The following is a 21,250-nucleotide window of genomic DNA, read 5'->3' as shown; positions in this document are numbered from 1 at the left end:
CCTCCCACACCCGGGTTTTGCCTCAGCAACCGCCGCAGCTGCAGCCCTTCTGGCCAACCGGTACCTGCCTGCTGATTCAGGAGACCCTCGGCCAACCAAGCCCGAAAGGCCTCCTTCTTCAGCTTGACGGCCTCCTTCACCGCTGGTGTCCACCAGCGGGTTCTTGGATTGCCGCCACGACAGGCATACCACAACTATTCCACAATGGAGGATTTGAACATGGCCCACTATTCCATGTCCCCAGCCTCCCCGGGATGCACGAGAAATTGTTCCGGGTGTATATATATATATATACATATATATACATACATATACATATATATATATATATATATATATATATATATATATATATATATATATATATATATATATATATATATATATACATATATATATATATATATATATATATACATATATATATACATATATATATACATATATATATATATATATATATATATATATACATATATATATATATATATATATATATATATATATATATATATATATATATATATATATATATATATATATATATATATATATATATATATATATATATATATATATATATATACATATATATATAATGAGTATATTTACTTTTGATACTTTAAATACATGTTAACTAACATTCTGTACATCATCTGTTTATTTAAGGATCCCCTTGCTAACCACTCATCCCATCCCCTGACATACAACATATCATCCTCTTTATTTGAATACTCTTGGTTCAGATAAATACGGGCGGCCATCAAATTCAAAACCTCTTCCAATATTGCCGATATCATCTTAATATTCAGCAATGACATTTCAATAGTGTCCAGTTTGAAAAAATACCTAAGTACCCTCTCGCTTTAAATTGCAAAATATTTTTGCTTGATGACAGACTCCTTATATATAAAATACCTATATTTAAAAATGATGGAAACCCCCAAAGGGCTTGGCAACCACTAAAAAAACAAAAACGGTTTAGTTTCATTTTTGTTTTCCCCTCGACGGAGAAACACAGATCAGCTAAACCTGCTGCATTTTACCAAAATACTTCTAGGCCTATTACTGCAGGTGAGTCTGATCATTTTCAACGGCATCGACAGTTATCAGGCATAACTGTGTCATTGGTTAGGTTACAATTATCGATCAGTGGGGTTTTGTGGAGTCAATATACTTTTGCTTTCTCTTTGATGCATTTGCCATCCTTTCATCATCTTTTTAACAATTAAATATAGTTGTGGGAGGTTAACAGTCTTTGCTGTAATGTTCACATGATGTGAAACAATGCAGTATCATAAAAACAAGAACAAACACCTAAAGGACCAGTTTGTTTTTCAGATTCCTAAACATCTATTCATCGAGGTGAAAGTGAAACTAACCCCTCGATTGTTAAAAACGCGAGACAAAGAGACAAATCTGTTGTGTCGAAGCTGCTATAACCAAAATCTGTCATTGTTGGTGGTTTATCACTGCTCCATAAAGCATGTCTGAGCTAGATAACCATTAGGTAGGCCTACAATTTATAAACCCGTAGATAATAAAGCACTTGTGAATTTATCACATGTGGAACACGATCTTAAATGTGAAAGTCACGTTCTTTTTCACGTGTTAAACTCACATGATATTGTAAACGTACATATGATTTTATATGATTAAGCAGTGGTGGAAAGTTACTGATTCAAAGTACTCAAGTACTGTACTTAGGTACATTTTTTTAAAAACTTGTACTTAACTTGAGATAAACTACATTTATCAGACAGCTGGACTTAATTTTTTCTTCTCGGATCCAATTAATAATTTCACAACTCCTCAGATTTATCTTGTGACCCTTTGACAAGTTAAAACTAGCCAAAACACAACCATCTACAACAATTACATCTTTACAAATTGTTGCGCCAGCATTCACAACCTGTCAACTGCACACCAATTCTTTAAGCTGACTATACCTCTGCACTCAAGTTTCACATTTGAATGCAGAACTTTTAACTTCAAATGTAATATTTTCACAAATTTGTATTGATATTTTGATCACTAATAGTAAGACATCACATTTGACACACATTTCTCTTGTTGAACGCATTTTAAATGTGGTGGCTTATGATTGCGGACACTTTAACATCATATTTAGTTATCATATTTCACATGCCAACACTTTTTGCTTTTTTAGTTACGCCTTAGTATGCCTTATTAGAAAACTGTACCATAATATCTTATCATAGTGCTGCATCTTCATGTGTGTTTGGACAGTCTACCCGCCGTCATGCCTGTCGTTACCTCAAGCCTGTCTGAAGACCACCAGAAGAAGCTGCTCTCTCTCCTGGGTAATGTCAGACTCCACTTGCTCTACAAAGCCAGCGTCCACGGCTTCACTGCTTTGGCTTTCCACAACCGCTGTGACATACAGGGGCCCACTGTCATCGTCGCCTACAATGGAGCTGGGTTTGTCTTTGGGGCCTACACATCTAAGGACTACAACCAGAGCGGAGAGAAAGTCGAGGATGAACAGGCATTTCTCTACAGCATCAGCGAAGGAAGAAACAAACCGCTGAGGGTGGGTGGTATCAGCGGACAGTGCTCTTTCACAGATGAAGTCACAGGTCCGAATTATGGAGCCTTGGTGTTCCTGCATGAGAACGCTGCTAAGATAGAGTCCAAACCAGGGGAGAACTTCACCTTTAAGGCTGCAGAGATGCACGGAGGAGACTTGGCACTGACTGAGTTTGAAGTGTATCGAGTTGAAGGTGTGTGATGATAAGGATGTGTTTTTATCCACGCAATCTGGTAAACTGGTCTTTTTATATCGAATTAGCTTATATGTTGATTAATATATGCAGGTAAATTTACTTAGAATCGGATTGTGTTATTAAAGTGGACTGTAGCAAACTAATGTTGAATGTTGAATAAAATATAAGTGAACTTATGTGAACTTTCATGCAGGCTTGGGAGATCTCCTGGCTAAACCCTGGAGGAACATTCAGTGGACTGCGGAGTACGTAGAAATCTTTGGCAACTTTTGCCACAATGAATGAAAAAGTTGTGACTCGAGTTAATGGCAAAAGTAGAAGAAAGAACAAAATGGTACACCTAACTTTACTTTAAAAAGTAAAATATGTACACATTTGTATTATTTTTGTAAGGTTGTCACCTATTTTAATTTCGAATTTTAAGAGCAACTCAACAGCAGTATTGTATTTGTCGACCTCCTGTGGTTTGATTCCTCACTTTGCTGCAGTGATGTAGAACTGTACTCCAGAGTGGGTAGGTACACTGTGATATCACTGTGGTTACAGATGCAACACACTTAAAAACTTAAAACTTCATACATTAAACGTAACCATTAAACTAATCCTCTGAAGCCAACATGTATTAGAGATGAAGGCTTAAATATCTTCTGTATAATTTGTGTTCCTTCCAGGAAAAAGCAGCAGTTGATGAAGGCCATTCAGAGCTATAAACCTGAGATTAAAACTGTCCAACAAGCCCGAGTGTTGTTGGTGGGACCCGTTGGGGCCGGCAAGTCGACCTTCTTCAACTCCGTCAACTCAGTGTTTCGAGGCAACATGACATCCCAGGCCATCGCTGGTACAGCAGGGAGGAGTGTGACCACTCAGGTTCTGGCACAAGTTTTACTATTTGTGGTACTCTGCAGATATGCTGAAGGGGAACTGTGTCCTTTGTTTTTGCTGCAGCCTAATCATGAATGTCAGCGTATAGCCTGCAACAAAAACAGCAGAGAAAAACATTAAAAAAAGGATAATATTTTACATTTTGTAGTTCATATGCAGGTTAACATGCTTTGACTGATTGCAATATGAATGTTTAACAGATTCCACATGCTCTGATTATAAAGTTTGTCCCATTAAACTACATTTTATGTCTCCTGCAGTTCCGCACATACACCATCAAGGCAGGGAAAGGTGGTGGAGCTGTTCCTCTGATCTTGTGTGACACAATGGGGCTGGAGGAAAATGCTGAGACTGGTTTGAACATTGAGGACATTGTTAACATCTACAAGGGTCACATAAGGGATCGCTACCAGGTCTCTTATAACTATTTACCTAATTACCCACATCTTCATGTAACTGGTTTAGTGGTTAGAATGTACAATGCTTTGTTGAGCCATTATTTAACAAATTATATGCTTCTGCTTTATTTGTTCTTCAGTTTAGTTCCTTAACTCCTCTCCAGGAGGACACTCCTGGCTTTATGAAGCAAGTGACTTTGAAAGATGCGATTCACTGTGTGGTGTATGTTGTTGACACCTGCAAGGTGTCCCTCCTCACACAAAAAATGCTGGACAAGTTTGCTGGCATCCGGAAAAAGACCAACCTCCTAGGTTAGCATTATAAAGATATTATTTTTATTATGGTTCCATCATTTTACAGTTATATCTTGATGATAGTTTTTATATTTTATATATGTATGTTTAAATAGTTATATTACAGACGCGTCTAACTTGGTGACACCAACTGACACCAATACACAAGAATTTTTTGTGTACAGCAATTAATGTAGCCTTTTCCCCGTGCTGAATTATATTTTTATTGCTGCTTTAATGAATTTTAGGGCAAGTAAGCTTTCACTTAATCTCTTTCTGCTATTTAAATCAGGTCTTTTCTGCTATTTTTTCTTCTGCTCTCTTCTAGGAATTCCTCAGATTCTGCTGATGACTAAAGTAGACGAGGCCTGTCCGCTGGTGGCAGAAGACTTAAAGAATGTTTATCGCAGTGTTTACCTCCAGAGGAAGGTAACAATCATCATGTTAAGATGCTCAAGATATCACGAGAGCAGCGATGCTGTAATCAATGACTTGTTCTTGTGGTGGCCTTGAGAATTTAACCCGTGTCTATTTATTTTCCCATCTTTCAGGCCCGGGAGTTGAGTGAGTCTTTTGGCATCCCACTGTCCTGTGTGCTGCCGGTGAAGAGCTACAGTGAGGAGCTGGAGCTGGACCAGGATGTTGACATACTGCTGTTGACTGCTGTGGCGCAGATGCTGAACTACACAGACAGCTTCTTTGAGAACCAGGTTATTGGGGGCCAAGAGATGATTGATCAGCAGGATCTCTACAGATCCAATGAGCTTAGTCGTCCAGTTTTATGAGAACAAACTAAACATCACGTCTGAAAGACGAGTCGCTTGATCATATATATTAACAGAAATGTGTGATTGTTTAAAATGTATCCTTTGATATATAGCTGCCAGCAGAATAACAAGAAGTAAAGACAAACGAATAGTTCTTTTTTTTTGCACAACTGAATATATTCATACTTGTTGCTGTAGTTTGGGTGAATTTACTTTTATATCGAGTTCAGTTACTACTTTTTTACGGAACTTTGTTTGCACTTGTTTGCAAAATGCCTTATATCTGTTATCTGTCATTACACAGTCACAAAATGGAAATAAATGGATAAAAGTATTTGTCTGCACGAACGTCTTACTTGCACATTTATGACTGACTTCAAACTATTGTGACTTTCAGTTTTACAACAGTAGAAAAGTTATTCAGACTTTTCTTTCCCTCAGTCAGCCACCAGATGTCAGCCATGATTTCATAAATTGGTGTCCAGTTATAGAAACTTGAATGTTATGAAAAGACGAGCTCGTGTTGCACAACTGCACCTGCACAGCTCAACATACTCACGAAGTTTACTTTTATACATTGCAATCATTATGCTTAATGCACATTTAGCATCTGTGCCTATACACATGCACATGTTTTATTATGCACTGAGATGTAATACAGATCGACAGGTCAGAATGAGAAAGCAAACGTCCTCCCATATCGTGTAAAAGTCTCTCAGTGTAACCAAACAAACAAACCACCGGTCCACATGACAAAGAGAGACGTTTGGTTTCTTTTGGAGCCAATTGCAAATCTCTGGTAGTTTCGGTGCCGCCCTCTCCTCAGCCCCGGTATAAAGAGTGTGACGCAACGTTGCCAACAACAAACGCTGCAAACGCTTCTGCAGGGACGCGCTGCGGGACTATTCAAACCATCACGGAGTTTTATTATTTTTAACTTTTGAAACATGATTCCAGAGGAAAGCTTTGTGTCCATCGAGAACAGGTGAGATATGTTGCTCGGTTTTCTGCACTTTTTGTCTGATGTGGCTGTAGTTTTTATGGCTGTGTGAGCCATGTGGATGGACATCATGTGCTGGGCAGGAATGCTTCTTTGCATTGCTTGGGCTGCTGAGGGACAGTCACACTCTGTGAGTTTAGGCTTAAGACTTTATCTGTCTTGGGTGCAGATATTTTTAGCACCACATACTTTGATATACATTTAACTTTTTCACTTATTAAAGTTTGACAAGATATATGCATAATGCAACTTTGAAAAGTTGATGCATAATCTTGATTTTACAAAGTCTTTTTTTTAAATCATATTTTAAGACTTGCTTGCCTAATAGGTTTACTGTGCATGCATGTTGCACAGCCAGCAATAAAGCAAGTCCGTCTTTATTTTATCACAATCATCCACATGCAACATGACTGATGAAACTGATGGGACTGGAGGGGTAACCTCTGATAGCTTTTTATCTACCCTCTCTAGGACTTCCTTATTTGATAAAGGTATTTCAACCGCATTTAATGAAATGGGTTAATTCAATATCAGACCCCATTTGTTAAAGAACTGCAGCATGTGTATGACGGCATGCAAAAAGTTAATTGTTCTGTCTTCCCCTCTCAGGATGCAGTCTGTAGGTCTGGCTTTGGAGGAGTTGCTGGTGACGGCTCAGAAACAAGATTGCCTGACCGTTGGCATTTATGAATCAGCAAAACTTCTTAATGCGTGAGTTGAAACTATTGAGTTTGCCTGTAATGTATAAAAACACACATGAAGATGCTTCTCTTGTGTTTCAGAAAATAACTTATGTACTTGAGTGCAAGTGTCAGCCTTAAACTCACACTTTTCTCCTTCTCTCCTTGCTCCTACAGAGACCCTGACAGCGTGGTCCTGTGTGTTCTGTCTGCTGATGATGCAGACGATGTGGCGCTGCAGATCCACTTCACCCTGCTACAGGCCTTCTGCTGCGACAGCGGCATTACCATCCTGCGAGTCTCAGGGGTTCAGCGGCTCCAGCAGCTGTTGGTTGCTGTGGATTCCAACAGAAACCAGGAAGAGCACGGAGACCTCCACTGCATGCTGGTTACGGTATGTTGACTCAGTACAGCAGCCGAGAATGTATCATTACTGATTGTTGTCATGCAGTGCTTTAGCTGTAATGTCGTCATCTTGGCATTGTTTGAGTGAATCTTTATTGCATTGCATTCTGCGGACAAAATGGACATGAATTTGATGTTGTGTTTGTTTCCTATCTAGAACCCCCAGGCGGACCACTGCAGGCTACAGGAGGTGGGGACCTACTGCCAGGAGAGTCGACGCCTTGACCAGTGGGTTCCTGAACTGGTCCTGCAAGAACGCTGAAGAGTCTGGCACCCGCATACATCAACAAAGACGGGAGCTTTCTGGGTTCAGATGCTGATGAACTACAGGATCTGTTGTTGCTCATGCAGGGATGGCCTGGAGTGGACTGGGACAGGCTTTTCTGACTGATAAGCTGGAAGAAAGTAATTCCTTGAAGCAACTATTGAAACAGACAAAGTAGAGACCGGTTTACAAATTCTGCTTCGTCCAAAAGATCCAGACAGAAAAGCAGATTCACATCCATCCAGGCCAAATAGATTTTTACATTGTCAGTAAAACTCCATCAAAGCTTCTATTTTTATGCTTCCGTTTGGCCACTTACAATGTTTATGAGGGTGTGACAATCAATAACAGGAGTAGCATCATCGGAAAAAACGTGTCCACACCCCAACTTCTACCTGGAAGACCTGAATGTTTGTAAGGACAGGAATGCTGAAATGAAACTATGCCGAACATTCCGGTGTATTCTGACATGGGAGAGTCCTTAGCGAGAAGGTGTGTGTGTGTGTGTGAGTGTGAGAATGTGTGGTATGCGTGTACAATACTTGACTCTTTCTTTAGAAAACACTGGGCGGGCAGCATGTGCATTCTTGAAATGAGCAGCTGAACCTGCGTAGGAATCGTCACCATGGAAACTGAAATGGAAATGATGTTCAAGTTAAAGTCACCCAGGATATATTGGCATTTCATGACCACAAAAAGTCAATGCACAATGCATATTTTTTTATTATCCGAGGAGGATACAGAATGGGCAGAGTAATGAGCTGTGTCTGAGCTGATGGAAACTATCTGCTGTAAATTGTTATTTTTGCTGCAAAAGAAACTACAGTCCTCTTTGTGCCTTCAGGATGCTGCTTTGTTTTGATAAAATGCTGTTCAAATAATATAAACAGCGCAACACCGGTAATTTATTAATTGTATCCTTTATGCGTTAAGCTATTTAAGGTCTAATTTGTGCTTTGTTAGTCAATAAATAATTGTATTCATGATTGTTTTACTTCTATATCAAGAACTTAATGCTCACATTTCAAGACAAAAGCCATGTTTGCATCATGAAACTGGAACTGGAACAATAGCTAAGTTGCACAACTACAGTTTACATTTGGGTTGAAGTAATGGGAAAATCATGCACACTTGGAGCTAAGTCTTTGTTGGTGACAGAGCCTGTCACCATTACAAATTGTCTGGCTAGCTCCCTTGTTGTAGTAAACATAAGTCAGTCAGAGAAAGAAACTCGGGTGGAGACAGAAACTCTTTGTGTTGGAACAAACAGGCAAAGCAAGCTGATTCAGACCCAGTGTTCCCAGTCAGGAAGCCTGGGGGGGGGCGAAAGGAAAAAATTGTCTGCTCAAACATATAATCTAATATCCCAGGCCCTTGCATTGCAGTTGTGTACAGGTTTCACATCACATACAGAAGCCAAACCTGCAGATGCACGTTCTAGACGGCTTGGTCTTTAACCACACCCGTGCCACTGTATCTCAACATGATCAGGTACAGCAAGATGTTCCTGCAACACAGTGCGAGTGGTTCATCCTCCCCTCTGCCCTCCTGCCACATTGTTTTGCTTCCCACTACACCCTCCAATCTCACATATCTGTTCACTTTGGCCCAATCCCAATCTTCACACTCTCTGACTCATGGACTTTGAGGCACTCGCAAAGTCCATGAGAGTTTAAGGCTGTCCCAATGTCGAGTGTTTGAGGGCTCTCTCGCAGACATTTTGAGCCCTTTATGCACCCTTTCCGAAAGATCGCATTTCTGCAGACTTTGCCAGAGGGAATTACCCACAATTCAATGTGACGTGAAACACGGGGTTACCAGTGGGACGCATGGACACATAAAAAATAAAAAAGGTAAACAAATAGGACGGTACATGAATTTGCAGCCTGGCAAATTACATTTACTCAGAAACATCAAGGATTAAAGATGGAACAAGAGGAGGAAGAGATTATATTACACAGATTTATTGATCAAACATTTCATTTTGTCACTGAAGCTGCTTTGACAAAAACAAGTTAATAGATTATTTGAAATAACCTCTCATTTTGTGAGAGCCTTGAGGACATTCAAATCAGGGAGTAAAATGTATTAATACAGTATATATCCACAACTGTGCATAATGTTTTTTGACACTGTCATGGTAACGTGATATGTTGCAGCAAAGTGCTGTTCCATTCATATTACACCATTTCAAGCCCTCACAGTCTCTCACACTCAACCATTTAGCAGGTGACAGTGAGTCCCTGAGGGGTTCAGGGTTTAAGGCCTTAGGGGGGACTTTGGGATTGGGCCTTTCTCTGACTGCAAAACATAAGAGAGGGAACATTCAGGCACATGGACCTACCATTTGTTTTGCACAGGGGTGTGGCAAGCGTGGGGACTGAACTCTGATTGGCTCTGGTTAATCCACCATAAATCGCATTGGCTTTGGCTTGCTGAGGGGTTGGGAGGCTGGGAGGCTGGGAGGGGACAACAATGGTTTAAAACTTGGAGGAGACCCGTGACTGTTGAAGCAGTGCTTCAAATGAAACAGAGGCAGCCAGGGGACTTGTAACAATTACATTTATGTCAACTGATCTAAGGCTTAATCTAGCAGTGCTCTTTGTTTACTCTGTTCTTTGTTTTGTCTGTTTGGTGCTACAAGTATTCATCTTTGCATTGCACACTATGTACCAGAAGAGCATGTGTGTCTATGTGCATAGAATATCTTTACAATGAGTGAGGATAAAAAGCCAGACCCTCCTACTCAGAGAGCACTGGCAGAAAAAAAGCCTCAGCTAAAAATGAACAAGAGTATGTGTCTTCAGCCATGCACAGATGGCCCTATGAGACTTTACTTAAGCTGTGGTCAAGTCATATTCGGAATCCCGACTTTTCAATAGCATTTCTTAAATATTACAATTTTTTTTCTGAAAAGTCAGGTATATTCCACTTACTAAAACAGAAGTGCTTCACATCAGCCAATGGCTGCTGTTAAATGTAATTAAACCCAAATTAAATGGATATGGTGTTATTTTTTTCACTGCACAGTATTTAAATCCCCACATGGCCAAAGTTAACATGCATATGCAACAATTACTAATCAGTTGATCCTTAAGCCAACATTTGTGCAAAATTTGAAGAAATTCCCTCATGTTGTTCATGAGATATAGCGTTCACAAAAATGGGAAAGACAAAAGGTCACAGTGACCTTGACCTTTGACCACCAAAATCAAATCAGTTCATCCTTGAGTCTTCTGACAAATTTGAAGAAAATTGTCCAGGGGTTCCTGAGATATCACGTTCAAACAGACATGGAGAAAACATAACGTGTCCACGGTTATCGCCGAGGCATAACAATGACACAAGAGCGTGTGTTATTATGTCATCTTTTTATTAATGTTATCTACTTTTCAATATCATCTTTTTAACAGCAATATCCACAAAATATTAACAGTGTGCAAGAAAACATGAGTTATGGCACATCAGAGAACAGTTACAAAAAATAGATATATTTTCTTCATAATCAATCAAGGCAAAAAGATACATATACTGTATGCATACACAGGAGAGCAGAACACAAAAGATGAGTCTCAGGAAGGGCTCAGAGCCGATTTAGTGATGTTTGATTTCAAAGTCCACCAATGAGGAGCCTCAACTCTCCCCAACCTGACCTGAAATTAATTTCACTTTCACTGCACGCTTCGTGTCACAAAACCAGTGGATTTCCATCTTGAGCCACGTGTTCAACTTTAACACTATTCATTCTGCTGATCTGATAACCCCAACACCAGCATTAACACAAAATACGCCACTATAAGGCAAACTTACAACCAACCAACCACACAAACTGTCAGCCAAACCAGAAATTTAGGTCGGCTGTCTCTGATTTTAAGCCCAACCAGCTATGGAATGATTGAAAAAAACAATAATGATAAAAAATAGCATCCGTCAGACATCTCTAGGACAACATCAGTGTGTGTGTGTATGTTTGTGTGCTGATATGCGTGCATGCTTGTTTTATGTTGTGCGATTCCTCTGCATTTGCTCTCCTTTTTTACTTTAGCTGCACCTTTCAAAGTTATAGAATTGTTCAGATTCTGCGGAAAGCAAACCCCAGATCAGTAATTCTGGGTTACCTTCTACCCGTACCCGCAGTTTGTACTCTTATTTCTGTTAGTACAGTAATTATATTTCTTCAGCTGTATCCTTATTTTTGTTCTTTATTTTAATAAAGATCACCATTCATTTCAACCTTAAATCAGGTTCAAGATAAAGGGATTTATTCAATTTAAAGGAAAAGTTTGACATTTTGGGAAATACTCTTAATGGATATATTGCTGAGAGTTTGATGAGAGGATCGAACCCCTTTCTTGTCGGTTTGATAAATATGAAGCCACAGCCAGTAGCTGGTTAGCTTAGCTTAGCATAAGGACTAAAAACATGGAGACTCTGTTGCTTGCCTAGCTATGACGGCAGGACTAAGATATCATCTGTTCCTTGGTGAGCTTTCGAGGTGACAGGTAATTTACCTTTGAAGAGAGCCTAGCTAGCTGTTTCCCCCTGCTTCCAGTCTTTAAGCTAAGCTAAGCTAACTAGTTACCCCCTTTAGCTACATATTGAACAGACAAATATGAGTGTGGTATCGATCCTCTCACCCAACTCTCTGCCGAGCAAATTAGCATATTTCCCAAAATGTCAAACTATTGCATTGGGTCTCTAAGGCTTTCATGAGTGGTAAAATATCCTGCAGCAGGTGAATCAGGCACAGATAAAGCTACGCAGAAAAAAAAAAAATATTTGTCAGCTTTGTGGGTTGTATGGGATTAATATTGGTCATCGCTTCAAAAATAGCTTCCCACACTTCAACTACAATTTTATCTTGTGACAGAATCCTCATTTACTCTTCTCCAGAACGAGCATCTGACAAATAAAAAGAGTGAGCGGAGGCCAAGCATGATGTTATGAATCAGACAGCGTCACATGACCTCTCCTCCGGTCAGAGTTACCCTGACCTGGAATGGCAGAGCTGCAGTACTGTAACATTACTATGTGACACTCTGCAGAGCACTGGAGGCACTGTGTGTTCTTGCACACTGTGACTCTCTCACTTATACACACTAACAATTGGGTGCACCTCTATTTTCTCTTCTCTACCCACTGCTCTGCCAAATCATACTTCTCAGCCGCAAAACACTAGCACCCAGCACCCACCCACACACACACACATACATACATACACACACACACACACACACAAAGCCCCCTCGATGGCCTTTTTTCAGCTCCTGCTCTCTCCTTACTTTGTAACAAAGACAAATGAGGAATGAAGCTGGACTTTGTACCAAGAACCATCGCCTACAGTGAACAAGCAGTGATGCAAATTAGCAATTTAGCCTAAATTTGAAGCAGTCTGTTGCTTAGCTTAGCATAAAGAATAGAACTGGGTAAATTTAAAGCCTGGCATTATCCAAAGGTAATACAAGCACCTCTAAAGCTAAAGCCAAAACTTGTCTTTCTTACACTTTTGCTTTTCATACAGATTAAAGTAGTGTGCTTCAAAGGTGTTTGTACTTTGATTTTGATACCTTCGGACAGAGTCAGGCTAGCTGTTTCCCCCCCGTTTCCAGTCGTTATGCTAAGCTTAGGTAACCTAACTGGCTGCTGGCTTTAGCTTCATCTTTACCATACAAACATTGGTATCAGTCTTTTCATTTAATCTCTTCAAGAAAGTGCATAAGCATACTTCACAAAAAGTCAAACTATTCCATTAAAAGATAAGTTAACGAACCAGTCAAGGGCGCCTCATTTCAAGATATTTTCCTTCTGTCACAGAAATGCTGAAGACGTCAGATTTTTAAGAAATTTAAGAAGAAAATGACACTTTTAGGACTAAACACACCACTAACTTAATTAAAGTGGGTATTTTTTTACAAGGCAGACTTTTTTACAAGGCTTTTCAAACTGGGTGCACACAGAAAAACAACTGCTCACCTCTCACCACTTCCAGAAACAAAAGTCAGTGGCAAAGGCATTGCAGCAGATGGCTCGTATTGACGTAGTGATTAGAGAACAGAAAAGCAGTGGGGTTCAACTCCCCTGACAGTCAATCAGCAGCCGTAAGTCCTGTCCAAATGACTCCACCCTGCTTGTCACTGTACATTACGCACGACAAAAGCCTTGGCTAAAAGCTCAGATGTAAATATGATGGCACAAAGCCCCTTGCTTTCAGTGATTAATCGTCAAAAGCAGCTCTCAATGCACAACCTTGCCGCTCCTTTAACCTTTGACCCCTCACAATCAAACCTAGAAAAAACAACAGCAAGAGAGAGTGTGTTATGTGCATATGTGTGTGTTGTCCTATTAGCCGTCGCCCACCGAAACCAACACTTGATAAAAACTTGACCGCTCTGGTGTTAAAGGATATATCAAAAGGCTGGTTTTTGCCACTGGAATGAGGTCTGGTGTTGATTAATCCTCTAACAGGAAACGATCCTAAACCTTACAGGGCTTTTGTTTCTATCAGGTGTTTGTATTTGTATTGGTGGTTAAAACCATCCTCTGCAATCGCAAGACTCCATAAACCTGAATGACAAAAACAAAAATGAAGTAATGAAGACTGACAAAACTTGACTGACAAAACAGAATAAGTAGTACTTAAAAAATCCAACACCCACAGAAGGGGATTCTGTGTTTAGATTTTGTATCTTACAAACACTGTACAGGGTAATACTCAACTGACCAGGTTCCATGGACTCCATAGAAAGAATGAACTCAAAAAATAAAACCAAAACAGCTACTCTTCAACTTATCACTTCTGCACATGTCTGAAAGAAAGTTTATACATTTAGTTTGTTTCTCTTGACTTCATTTTTTTCACTTCGTCTTCAGCTTTTACAATCAAGTTTGGTTTGTCAGAGAGGAGGAGCATTGTGGAAAAGAGGACAGATGAAAACCAGGAGGGGACAGCTGGCTCTTGCCGATACAGTTCCTGACCAGTTTGAGCTCGGATTGAAGCAAGCTCATCTACTGGGAAGACTGGAAATTTTGAAGACTGGTAAAGCCAGGTAATTTTTATTCTATTCTGATTTAAAGCAATAATTATTATGTATTTGAACAAGGCAAACAAAAACACCTCCACATTTACACAATCCAATGCAATATATCTCTTCCCATAACTTTATCAATCAAATGAATCAAACATAAGCGGAGAAATTAAGAAATAGAAATAATGAATTTCTCATTTTTGGGACAGCTTCACTTTTACTTTTTAAGTTGGGGTTTTCTCCTCCAGCCTTGCAGTCCTTGCAGACTGATGCTCGGGTGTGGTCAGTCTGCGACCTCGCCCTCTTTCAGGGTAAAGCACAGGGAGGCTTGACGTACAGTAGAAACTTTAGTTTAAGATCCTAGCAGAAAGTACCCCTGGCTTACAACCAGATCTCCTATTGTCTCATTAATGCTGGCATTTAATGTCAGACAGGAAGAGAAACCTGATCAGCCAGAGGCAACACCTATGTCAAAACAAAACAATCCGACAAAAATAAAAATAAAGTATTATCTTATCTGTTAAGTAATGCTTCAACAAAATATCAAAACGTACATTGAGTTCACAAACAGGTTTTTCTTAATAAAAATGCGGTAAACGTCCAGGGTTAATCGCTTGAGTTCTGTGTAGAACAGTTGTTCCCCTCATAGGTGCAGATCTGAGGTCAGCTTAGACATCAATTTCAACCAACAGCAGTCATAGTGAACTGAAGTGGAATCAGTGACAGCAGATCAGCATCTAGAGACGACTTTGTGTACAAGTTGGCACAGCTGGAGGTTTGGCCAGAGGCTGCAGACGGACGCAGTGAGGCCACAGGCAGAGAAGGTCTGTTGGAACAGGTTTGGGTGGGAACATGCTAGCCCAATAAAAGGCAAAAGGCTTTAGCCACTTGCTCCAAAATTACCCTGCACAGGCAGGTTAGTGGGCAAAGCTCTCAGACCTTTTTTTTTTATTTTTTTATAACTCCCACAAAAAAAAGCTTTTAATGAGCTTTTAATGGGACACCAGGTCGTGTTTTGGCACGGTCGGCAGAAGCGCCTACCGCCCATTTCTGTTGTCCACATGCATCCTCCTACTCCTTGCCTATGGCACTGCTGTCAGTCCTTTACCCAACCCCTCATTTCATGACAAAAGAAGGAAAAAAAGATCCTGGTTTCCTACTGATTATTAATGTCCAAATCCCTTTTTAAAGTTAAGCTGACACTTGTAGTTAATTTACCAGCATATGTGAATATAACCAAAAGCACCTTGGATCATACTCAGTGATATACTGATCTCAGCCACCGAGAGAACGAGATACCTGCCCCCTAGCTGTGGCTCCGGGGTATGGCGCTTTTCCAGAGAGGCTATTTTGGGAGTTTGTGTGTGTGTGTGTGTGTGTGTGTGTGTGTGTGTGTGTGTGTGTGTGTGTGTGTGTGTGTGTGTGTGTGTGTGTGTGTGTGTGTGTGTGTGTGTGTGTGTGTGTGTGTGTGTGTATGTGTTTCTATGACTGTGTGCGTATGCTGGACTTGAAGTGTGTGTTAGCATGTATTTGTCTGCGGATCAATTTAAGTATTTAATGTGTACATTTATGTGTGTCTGTATGTGAATGTGTGTTGGTGTGGCAGGAGGAACGTAGAGCGGCTATAGGATGATGCAGGGCTTCTTGTCCTTGAAAGGGTTTTCAGAGGTGGGAACCCCGACCAGCAGAGGGTCGCTACGAGCGTGCTGCTCACAGTAACTCATCAGTTCTGCTGCTGCTTTAGAAACCTGTCAGGAGGTAGGGAGAGGTGAGGGTATGTGGAGAGATATTGGACAAGAAGGGGAAAAGAGGAAAAAGAAGGAAGGAGAAGAAAGAGAAATGTATAAGGACTGAAAGGTCAGATGTGGATGAATAATTACGCTCATAACAAACATTGTAGTAAGCTATTGTCATACCTTAATGCGTTCAATCCCCGCCTCAATCCTCAGCTGTTCCACCAGTTTCCTGGCCTGGGCGATATTATTAGTGGTAGACATACTGATCCATCAGAATACACCAACACAGGAGAAAACTGAATGAGAGAGAGAGAGTAAGAAAATGTTTTCTATGCAGACAACAATGGAGGATTTAATCATATATGCTAGGTGACTCCCTGCAGCAACTAAAAAAGTTGGAACATAGTTTTGCATGTTCAGACCAACATGCTTCCAATATGTTTTGTTATTTGTCCAGTGTGTAACCAGAACAAGATTTAGTGGTGACTTTTCTGGCTTGGAAATTTACATTTAAAGCAAAGCAAATATATTGTTTTACACATAAAAGGTACATTTGTTGTAGACAAGTTGTTGATTGTTGATGGTGTTACTACATATATTGTCCTAGTACCGCACTGACAGTAAATACAATCTTGATGAACTTGTGTATTTTCATTTTATGCCCCTTTATATTTACATTTCCAACATTTCAGATACAGATATTGTACATTTTACTCAACGTCATCTATCTGACAGTTAATCTTTGCTTTGCAGATTATACTTTTCAAAAAGTATTTTAAATTAGCTTGACCAACTACTGACCAATATTAAAATGCTGCTTTGACATTCATGCATCTGTGTTAATCATTCAATAATCTAATATATGATAATATACGGGCCATTTTCTGCAAAATCAGCTATTTTATTTTTGCTACTTTAAGTAAATTTAGTTGATGACACTTTTTTCATTCTGTACTTTTTATTTGTGGTGGTATGTTTTTACATTTGGTATTAAAACTTGTAAAAATGTTCTCAATGAAATTATGATTTACAATAGCTTCTGGGTTCACTGGCATACTGTTTATGAACATTGCTTTCATACCACTGTGATTTATGCTGAATCACTGCTGAACAGAAGCTGAATCACCCTTTAAGTCATCAATAGCTTCATTTGTGGGACTGAATGGCCTCAGCTGTAGAGTTATAGCACTACTGTGAGGTGACTACATGGTGGTGCGGCACTATTAATGAGTTAAATATGGCAATTTCCTATTTAAAATACAGTTTATGGAGGTGATATGCATAGTATAATTAAGGCTGGAGCTTGACTTAACCTGAGAAATATTTGTTAAATTAATAGTCCATATATCTATGTTAATCATTCATATTAAATATTCTTCAAGCTTTTAGCACAGCAGAGATTATACATTGTTACCTGACTGGTGGTAGGCAGACAGGACTCTCTCTGAACACAAACGTGACTGGATGGAGATCTGAGTGGTGCAGGCACGACCGGAAAACAGTTGCCAAGTCAAAACGACAGAGCTGGACTGCAGCTGAGCTCACATTGGCTTGTCTCTGTAAAAAAGAAAGAAGAGGAGAAGAGCCGGTGAGATGGCTTCGTGAGCAGTTAGGTTACAGACAAAAATCTTTTTAAAATGTTGGTTTTGTCCATGTATGTTTGTATACCTGGGCTTTTAAAAATGTGTAATGTCTCAAATCCCAAACCAGATCTAAGGTTTTGTTTCATGGACTCATATTGGGAGATTTAGTAACTAGCTGTAGTGTGCATGGTGATACAACTGTGAGAGTGAAATCTGCATTAAAATAGTGAATAGGTGCACAATTTTGAGAATGGATAACGGCTAACTTTGGTTAAATAAATCTCAAACTAACCCGCATTTTTCTGGAGAATTTGGACAATTTAAATCGTAGTTTAAATTTTCATATTTCAATAAGAACTTTAAGGTCATGAGGGTGAAAACTTTCATCATCAGCCTTAGGATGTCAACACGATTTCATTTTTCTTCACAAAGCACCATTTGATTGACCAGGTTGTAGGACACTGCTGAATAGCTCAACGCAAAAAAAAGTCCTTTCATACCTGTGCAGTCAAAGATTCATAAAAAAAACCGTCCTTAAACCTCCAGTGTTTTTTCTTTTACACATCTATTAGCACAACGTAGAAGTTTTCCCAACAGCGCATATGATCAAAACCGCACACCTCGCTCCTCACGTACATCACTGTGAGTGTGTTACGACTCTGTGTCTCTCTGTCTGTCGCCCTCTCTCCCGGGAAGAGAGTCCTGCTTTAATTACTCCTACTGTGGAGTAGCTCAGAGATTCATGTCTGTAATTAGGGCTGTGTGTGTGTGTGTGTGTGTGTGTGTGTGTGTGTGTGTGTGTGTGTGTGTGTGTGTGTGTGTGTGTGTGTGTGTGTGTGTGTGTGTGAGAGTGAGAGAGAGAGAGAGAGAGGATGGAGTGAATAGATTTGTTTTATTATAACACCTGATAAAATTCTCTCTCTGTCTCTGCACACACATTTGTATTATCATACTTATGACATTTATTGATTGTCTCCCAACCTGACCCTAATTCTAAATCCTAATCCTGATCTTCACCCTGAGCCCAAATCCTAATCCCATCTAGATCATTAGAGGCAAAATGCTCGGTTTTTGGAGGGGTTTCATTTTTTCTTTCAGTCCTTTTTTTGTGTATTTGTTCTAACTCACATAAAAGCAAACTTGTTTTTGATGGCATTGAATCGACTTCCTTACAACCCTGGAGATTAAAGTGGGCGTTTCGATACTGTTGAAGTCTTGTTTTGAGAAACACTAATTAACACACTTAACATTCGGTTGTTTATTTAACCATTAAAAACAGAGCAAATGTATTCAGAGGTCACTTATTAATGATGAATTTTCCTCAAAAATGATGGCACATGGCACTTCCTGCATAAGATGCTTTGAATAGTAAAAGGTATTGGCTCTTGTATTACTTAACATTGTGTAGAGGTTTTTTTTGGGATATCACCCACCCTGGAAATTTACCCTAACAATCACCTATAGTCCACTGCATGCCCTAGCCCAACCCTGACATGAATGTAACCATAACGTTCATTAAAAAAATGTAATGGTTCACCACCTGATCTTCGTCACTAAGTAGAAGGTGAGTGTTTGTGAACAGATACACAACATCTATATCACAACATAAATTCTCGTTAGCTGTCAGGGTTTAACAGCCGACAGAAGAATATTGATACGCATGTGAACAACAGCAACTCACACCAGCAACTCACACCAGCAATTAACCAAGTAAACATTTGGCACTACAGTGTGAAAAAACTTCCTCAGGGTTGAATCAACACCAGTCACGACGAAAATGAAACTACAAGCTCATTGAAGGAGTAGTTTTTGTTGTCAACACCCTATATGGTTCTTTCCAAAACCATTAAGCAACACCTTTTCTTATAGCATCAGTTAGCAAATATTGAAACAAAGTGAGAGAACTTTTATTTTTTTCGTTTACAAGCTGTTGTACCTTTCACAAACTACACTTGTTCTGTTTTTGAGAGTGAACATTCAAATGCAAATGATGGGTTTGGTCAGAAATGTATGTATGTTTTCATATTCTCTCTAATGCATTAGCAGCAAACGTGGCAACTCGCAGGGACAGAACAATTTCAGAAATATAGCCCAAATCACTTTGTTCACACATGATTGAGATTATAAACTGAGTTCTTCAGTCTGATGATTTTTTCCAAACTTTCTGTCAGAGCCCATTCTGTGCTGAGAGAAGGCAGCACCAGCACAAATATCAGTTTCTGCCTCTCCACAGTCAAATCTCTCTTCTCCATCTAGCACAAATTAAGACTTTCTTCTAAAGACGGTGCACACAGGGCTAACATATACAGTAAGCAGGTCACTTGTCTCGGCCTGGACATCACAAAAAACCTCACCAGGGCTGGACAGGCCGCGGTCAGCCAGCATGCCAGCCTGCCTGCCAGCACACAGCCGCTCTCAAGACGCGCAAAAATGCATCAATCCTTATTGATCATAGCAGCTCCAGAGCGCCGACCGGGCCTGCAGTACGGAGCCATGTCCTCCGCTATAGGCCCTGCTCGCTGCTCTACCGTGTGAAAACACAATGCGGGTGTTTTGATGGATATAGAACAGCATGTCCTCTCTCTCCCATGGCTATCCACACTCCCCATACACACACACACACACACACACACACACACGCATACGCACAGCGCGCAAGCACAGGCAGACCTTGTGTGTACATATCAAAGCCAGAGATATTTTCCCCGAGTGGAGACCAGACTAGACCGCTTCAGGTTTGCAAATAGGCCCTGATTGTTAGCCGTGGGAGCAGGGTGGTGACATGTTTTGAGGGAGCCGATATGAACCCTTCAGCGACGATGGGCACAAGACAGGAGCGCATGCCTTTATGTTCCGCTATTATGCAAATTTGATCGGCACTCGGCCTACTTCAGCACATAAAATCCAGAGTTGTTTTTTTTTTTTTTTTTAGGGGATACAGTGGCTTGTGCGTCCTCAGAGTCCAGCCGAGCTGTAAGAAATCTTCCACTGACCCTGTCCCCGGTCCTCCCCACCCTCTCTGCCGGCAAAGGGCTGGGGGAAACCGGATTCGTGACACCGATGAAGCCCCTCTCCGCTGAAGCCGCCCTCGGTGACAAGACGCCGGGGTTACGGAGGCGCACGGACGCGTTACAGTTATTATACACGGGGAGAGAAAGACCCGAATATCTCCAAACTCACCTCCGAATGCGCTGTATTGGTGATTTAAAGGGCCAGATCCGCTGGTTCCTCACCCTCTCTGCTCGTTCACTCCCCGTCTTCGCCGAGCCAAACGCCTCCCCCTCCGCTACCACTGTCTGTCCACTGCTCTACCCCACTCCTCCTCCTCCTCCTCCTCCTCCCTTCCTCCCTCTCTCCTTCTTCCTCACTCCATCCGATACGGTGACAGCACCTTTAACCCAGGGGCTCCCAAACACAAACATTCACACAGATCGCCCGAATTCATCCACCAAACGAGAAGAGTTTGGA

The 21,250-nt window shown here is 40.5% G+C and overlaps 3 protein-coding genes across 5 annotated transcripts; 2 read left to right on the top strand and 1 right to left on the bottom strand.

Moving 5' to 3' along the window:
• The first annotated feature begins 982 nt into the window (after positions 1–982).
• LOC129103498 (interferon-induced protein 44-like) lies at positions 983–5,422 on the top strand. Its single transcript, XM_054613997.1, has 8 exons — positions 983–1,074; positions 2,251–2,744; positions 2,941–2,992; positions 3,419–3,614; positions 3,890–4,042; positions 4,168–4,339; positions 4,650–4,750; positions 4,873–5,422. The coding sequence occupies exons 2-8, from the start codon at positions 2,264–2,266 to the stop codon at positions 5,104–5,106; spliced, it is 1,389 nt and encodes a 462-aa protein (XP_054469972.1). The 5' UTR covers positions 983–1,074; positions 2,251–2,263; the 3' UTR covers positions 5,107–5,422.
• A 613-nt stretch (positions 5,423–6,035) lies between these two features.
• LOC129103499 (growth arrest and DNA damage-inducible protein GADD45 beta-like) lies at positions 6,036–8,348 on the top strand. 2 transcript variants are annotated; one of them, XM_054614000.1, is made up of 4 exons: positions 6,036–6,073; positions 6,698–6,799; positions 6,946–7,162; positions 7,331–8,348. In XM_054614000.1, exons 1-4 carry the CDS (start codon positions 6,036–6,038, stop codon positions 7,433–7,435), a joined length of 462 nt encoding a protein of 153 aa, XP_054469975.1. In that variant the 3' UTR covers positions 7,436–8,348. The 2 variants fall into 2 exon arrangements, with proteins under 2 accessions (XP_054469975.1, XP_054469973.1); XM_054613998.1 differs by lacking the exon at positions 6,036–6,073 and having other exon boundaries at positions 6,630–6,799.
• Positions 8,349–15,210: 6,862 nt separating this feature from the next.
• On the bottom strand, positions 15,211–21,049 carry gng7 (guanine nucleotide binding protein (G protein), gamma 7). Of its 2 annotated transcripts, none has more exons than XM_054614316.1 (4): positions 20,963–21,049; positions 17,614–17,756; positions 16,380–16,495; positions 15,211–16,211 (listed from the first exon to the last, which is right to left on the bottom strand). In XM_054614316.1, exons 3-4 carry the CDS (start codon positions 16,458–16,460, stop codon positions 16,086–16,088), a joined length of 207 nt encoding a protein of 68 aa, XP_054470291.1. In that variant the 5' UTR covers positions 16,461–16,495; positions 17,614–17,756; positions 20,963–21,049; the 3' UTR covers positions 15,211–16,085. The 2 variants fall into 2 exon arrangements, with proteins under 2 accessions (XP_054470291.1, XP_054470292.1); XM_054614317.1 differs by lacking the exon at positions 20,963–21,049 and adding an exon at positions 20,776–20,785.
• Between the last annotated feature and the right edge of the window lie 201 nt (positions 21,050–21,250).

This window comes from Anoplopoma fimbria, chromosome 15, assembly GCF_027596085.1.
Source record: "Anoplopoma fimbria isolate UVic2021 breed Golden Eagle Sablefish chromosome 15, Afim_UVic_2022, whole genome shotgun sequence".
Taxonomy (NCBI): domain Eukaryota; kingdom Metazoa; phylum Chordata; class Actinopteri; order Perciformes; family Anoplopomatidae; genus Anoplopoma; species Anoplopoma fimbria.
Note: the sequence above shows the minus strand (reverse complement) of the source record. Positions and strands in the feature narration are given on the sequence as shown.

Excerpts from the sequence above, each read along its gene's own strand:
- LOC129103498 (XM_054613997.1), top strand. The coding sequence starts at position 2,264 with ATGCCTGTCGTTACCTCAAGCCTGTCTGAAGACCACCAGAAGAAGCTG. Across the intron at positions 3,615-3,889 it reads GGAGGAGTGTGACCACTCAG|TTCCGCACATACACCATCAA; the intron begins GTTCTGGCACAA and ends TGTCTCCTGCAG. Across the intron at positions 4,340-4,649 it reads GAAAAAGACCAACCTCCTAG|GAATTCCTCAGATTCTGCTG; the intron begins GTTAGCATTATA and ends GCTCTCTTCTAG.
- LOC129103499 (XM_054613998.1), top strand. The coding sequence starts at position 6,648 with ATGTGTATGACGGCATGCAAAAAGTTAATTGTTCTGTCTTCCCCTCTC. Across the intron at positions 6,800-6,945 it reads TCAGCAAAACTTCTTAATGC|AGACCCTGACAGCGTGGTCC; the intron begins GTGAGTTGAAAC and ends TTGCTCCTACAG. Across the intron at positions 7,163-7,330 it reads TCCACTGCATGCTGGTTACG|AACCCCCAGGCGGACCACTG; the intron begins GTATGTTGACTC and ends TTTCCTATCTAG.
- gng7 (XM_054614316.1), bottom strand. The coding sequence starts at position 16,460 with ATGTCTACCACTAATAATATCGCCCAGGCCAGGAAACTGGTGGAACAG. Across the intron at positions 16,212-16,379 it reads CGGGGATTGAACGCATTAAG|GTTTCTAAAGCAGCAGCAGA; the intron begins GTATGACAATAG and ends ACCTCCTGACAG.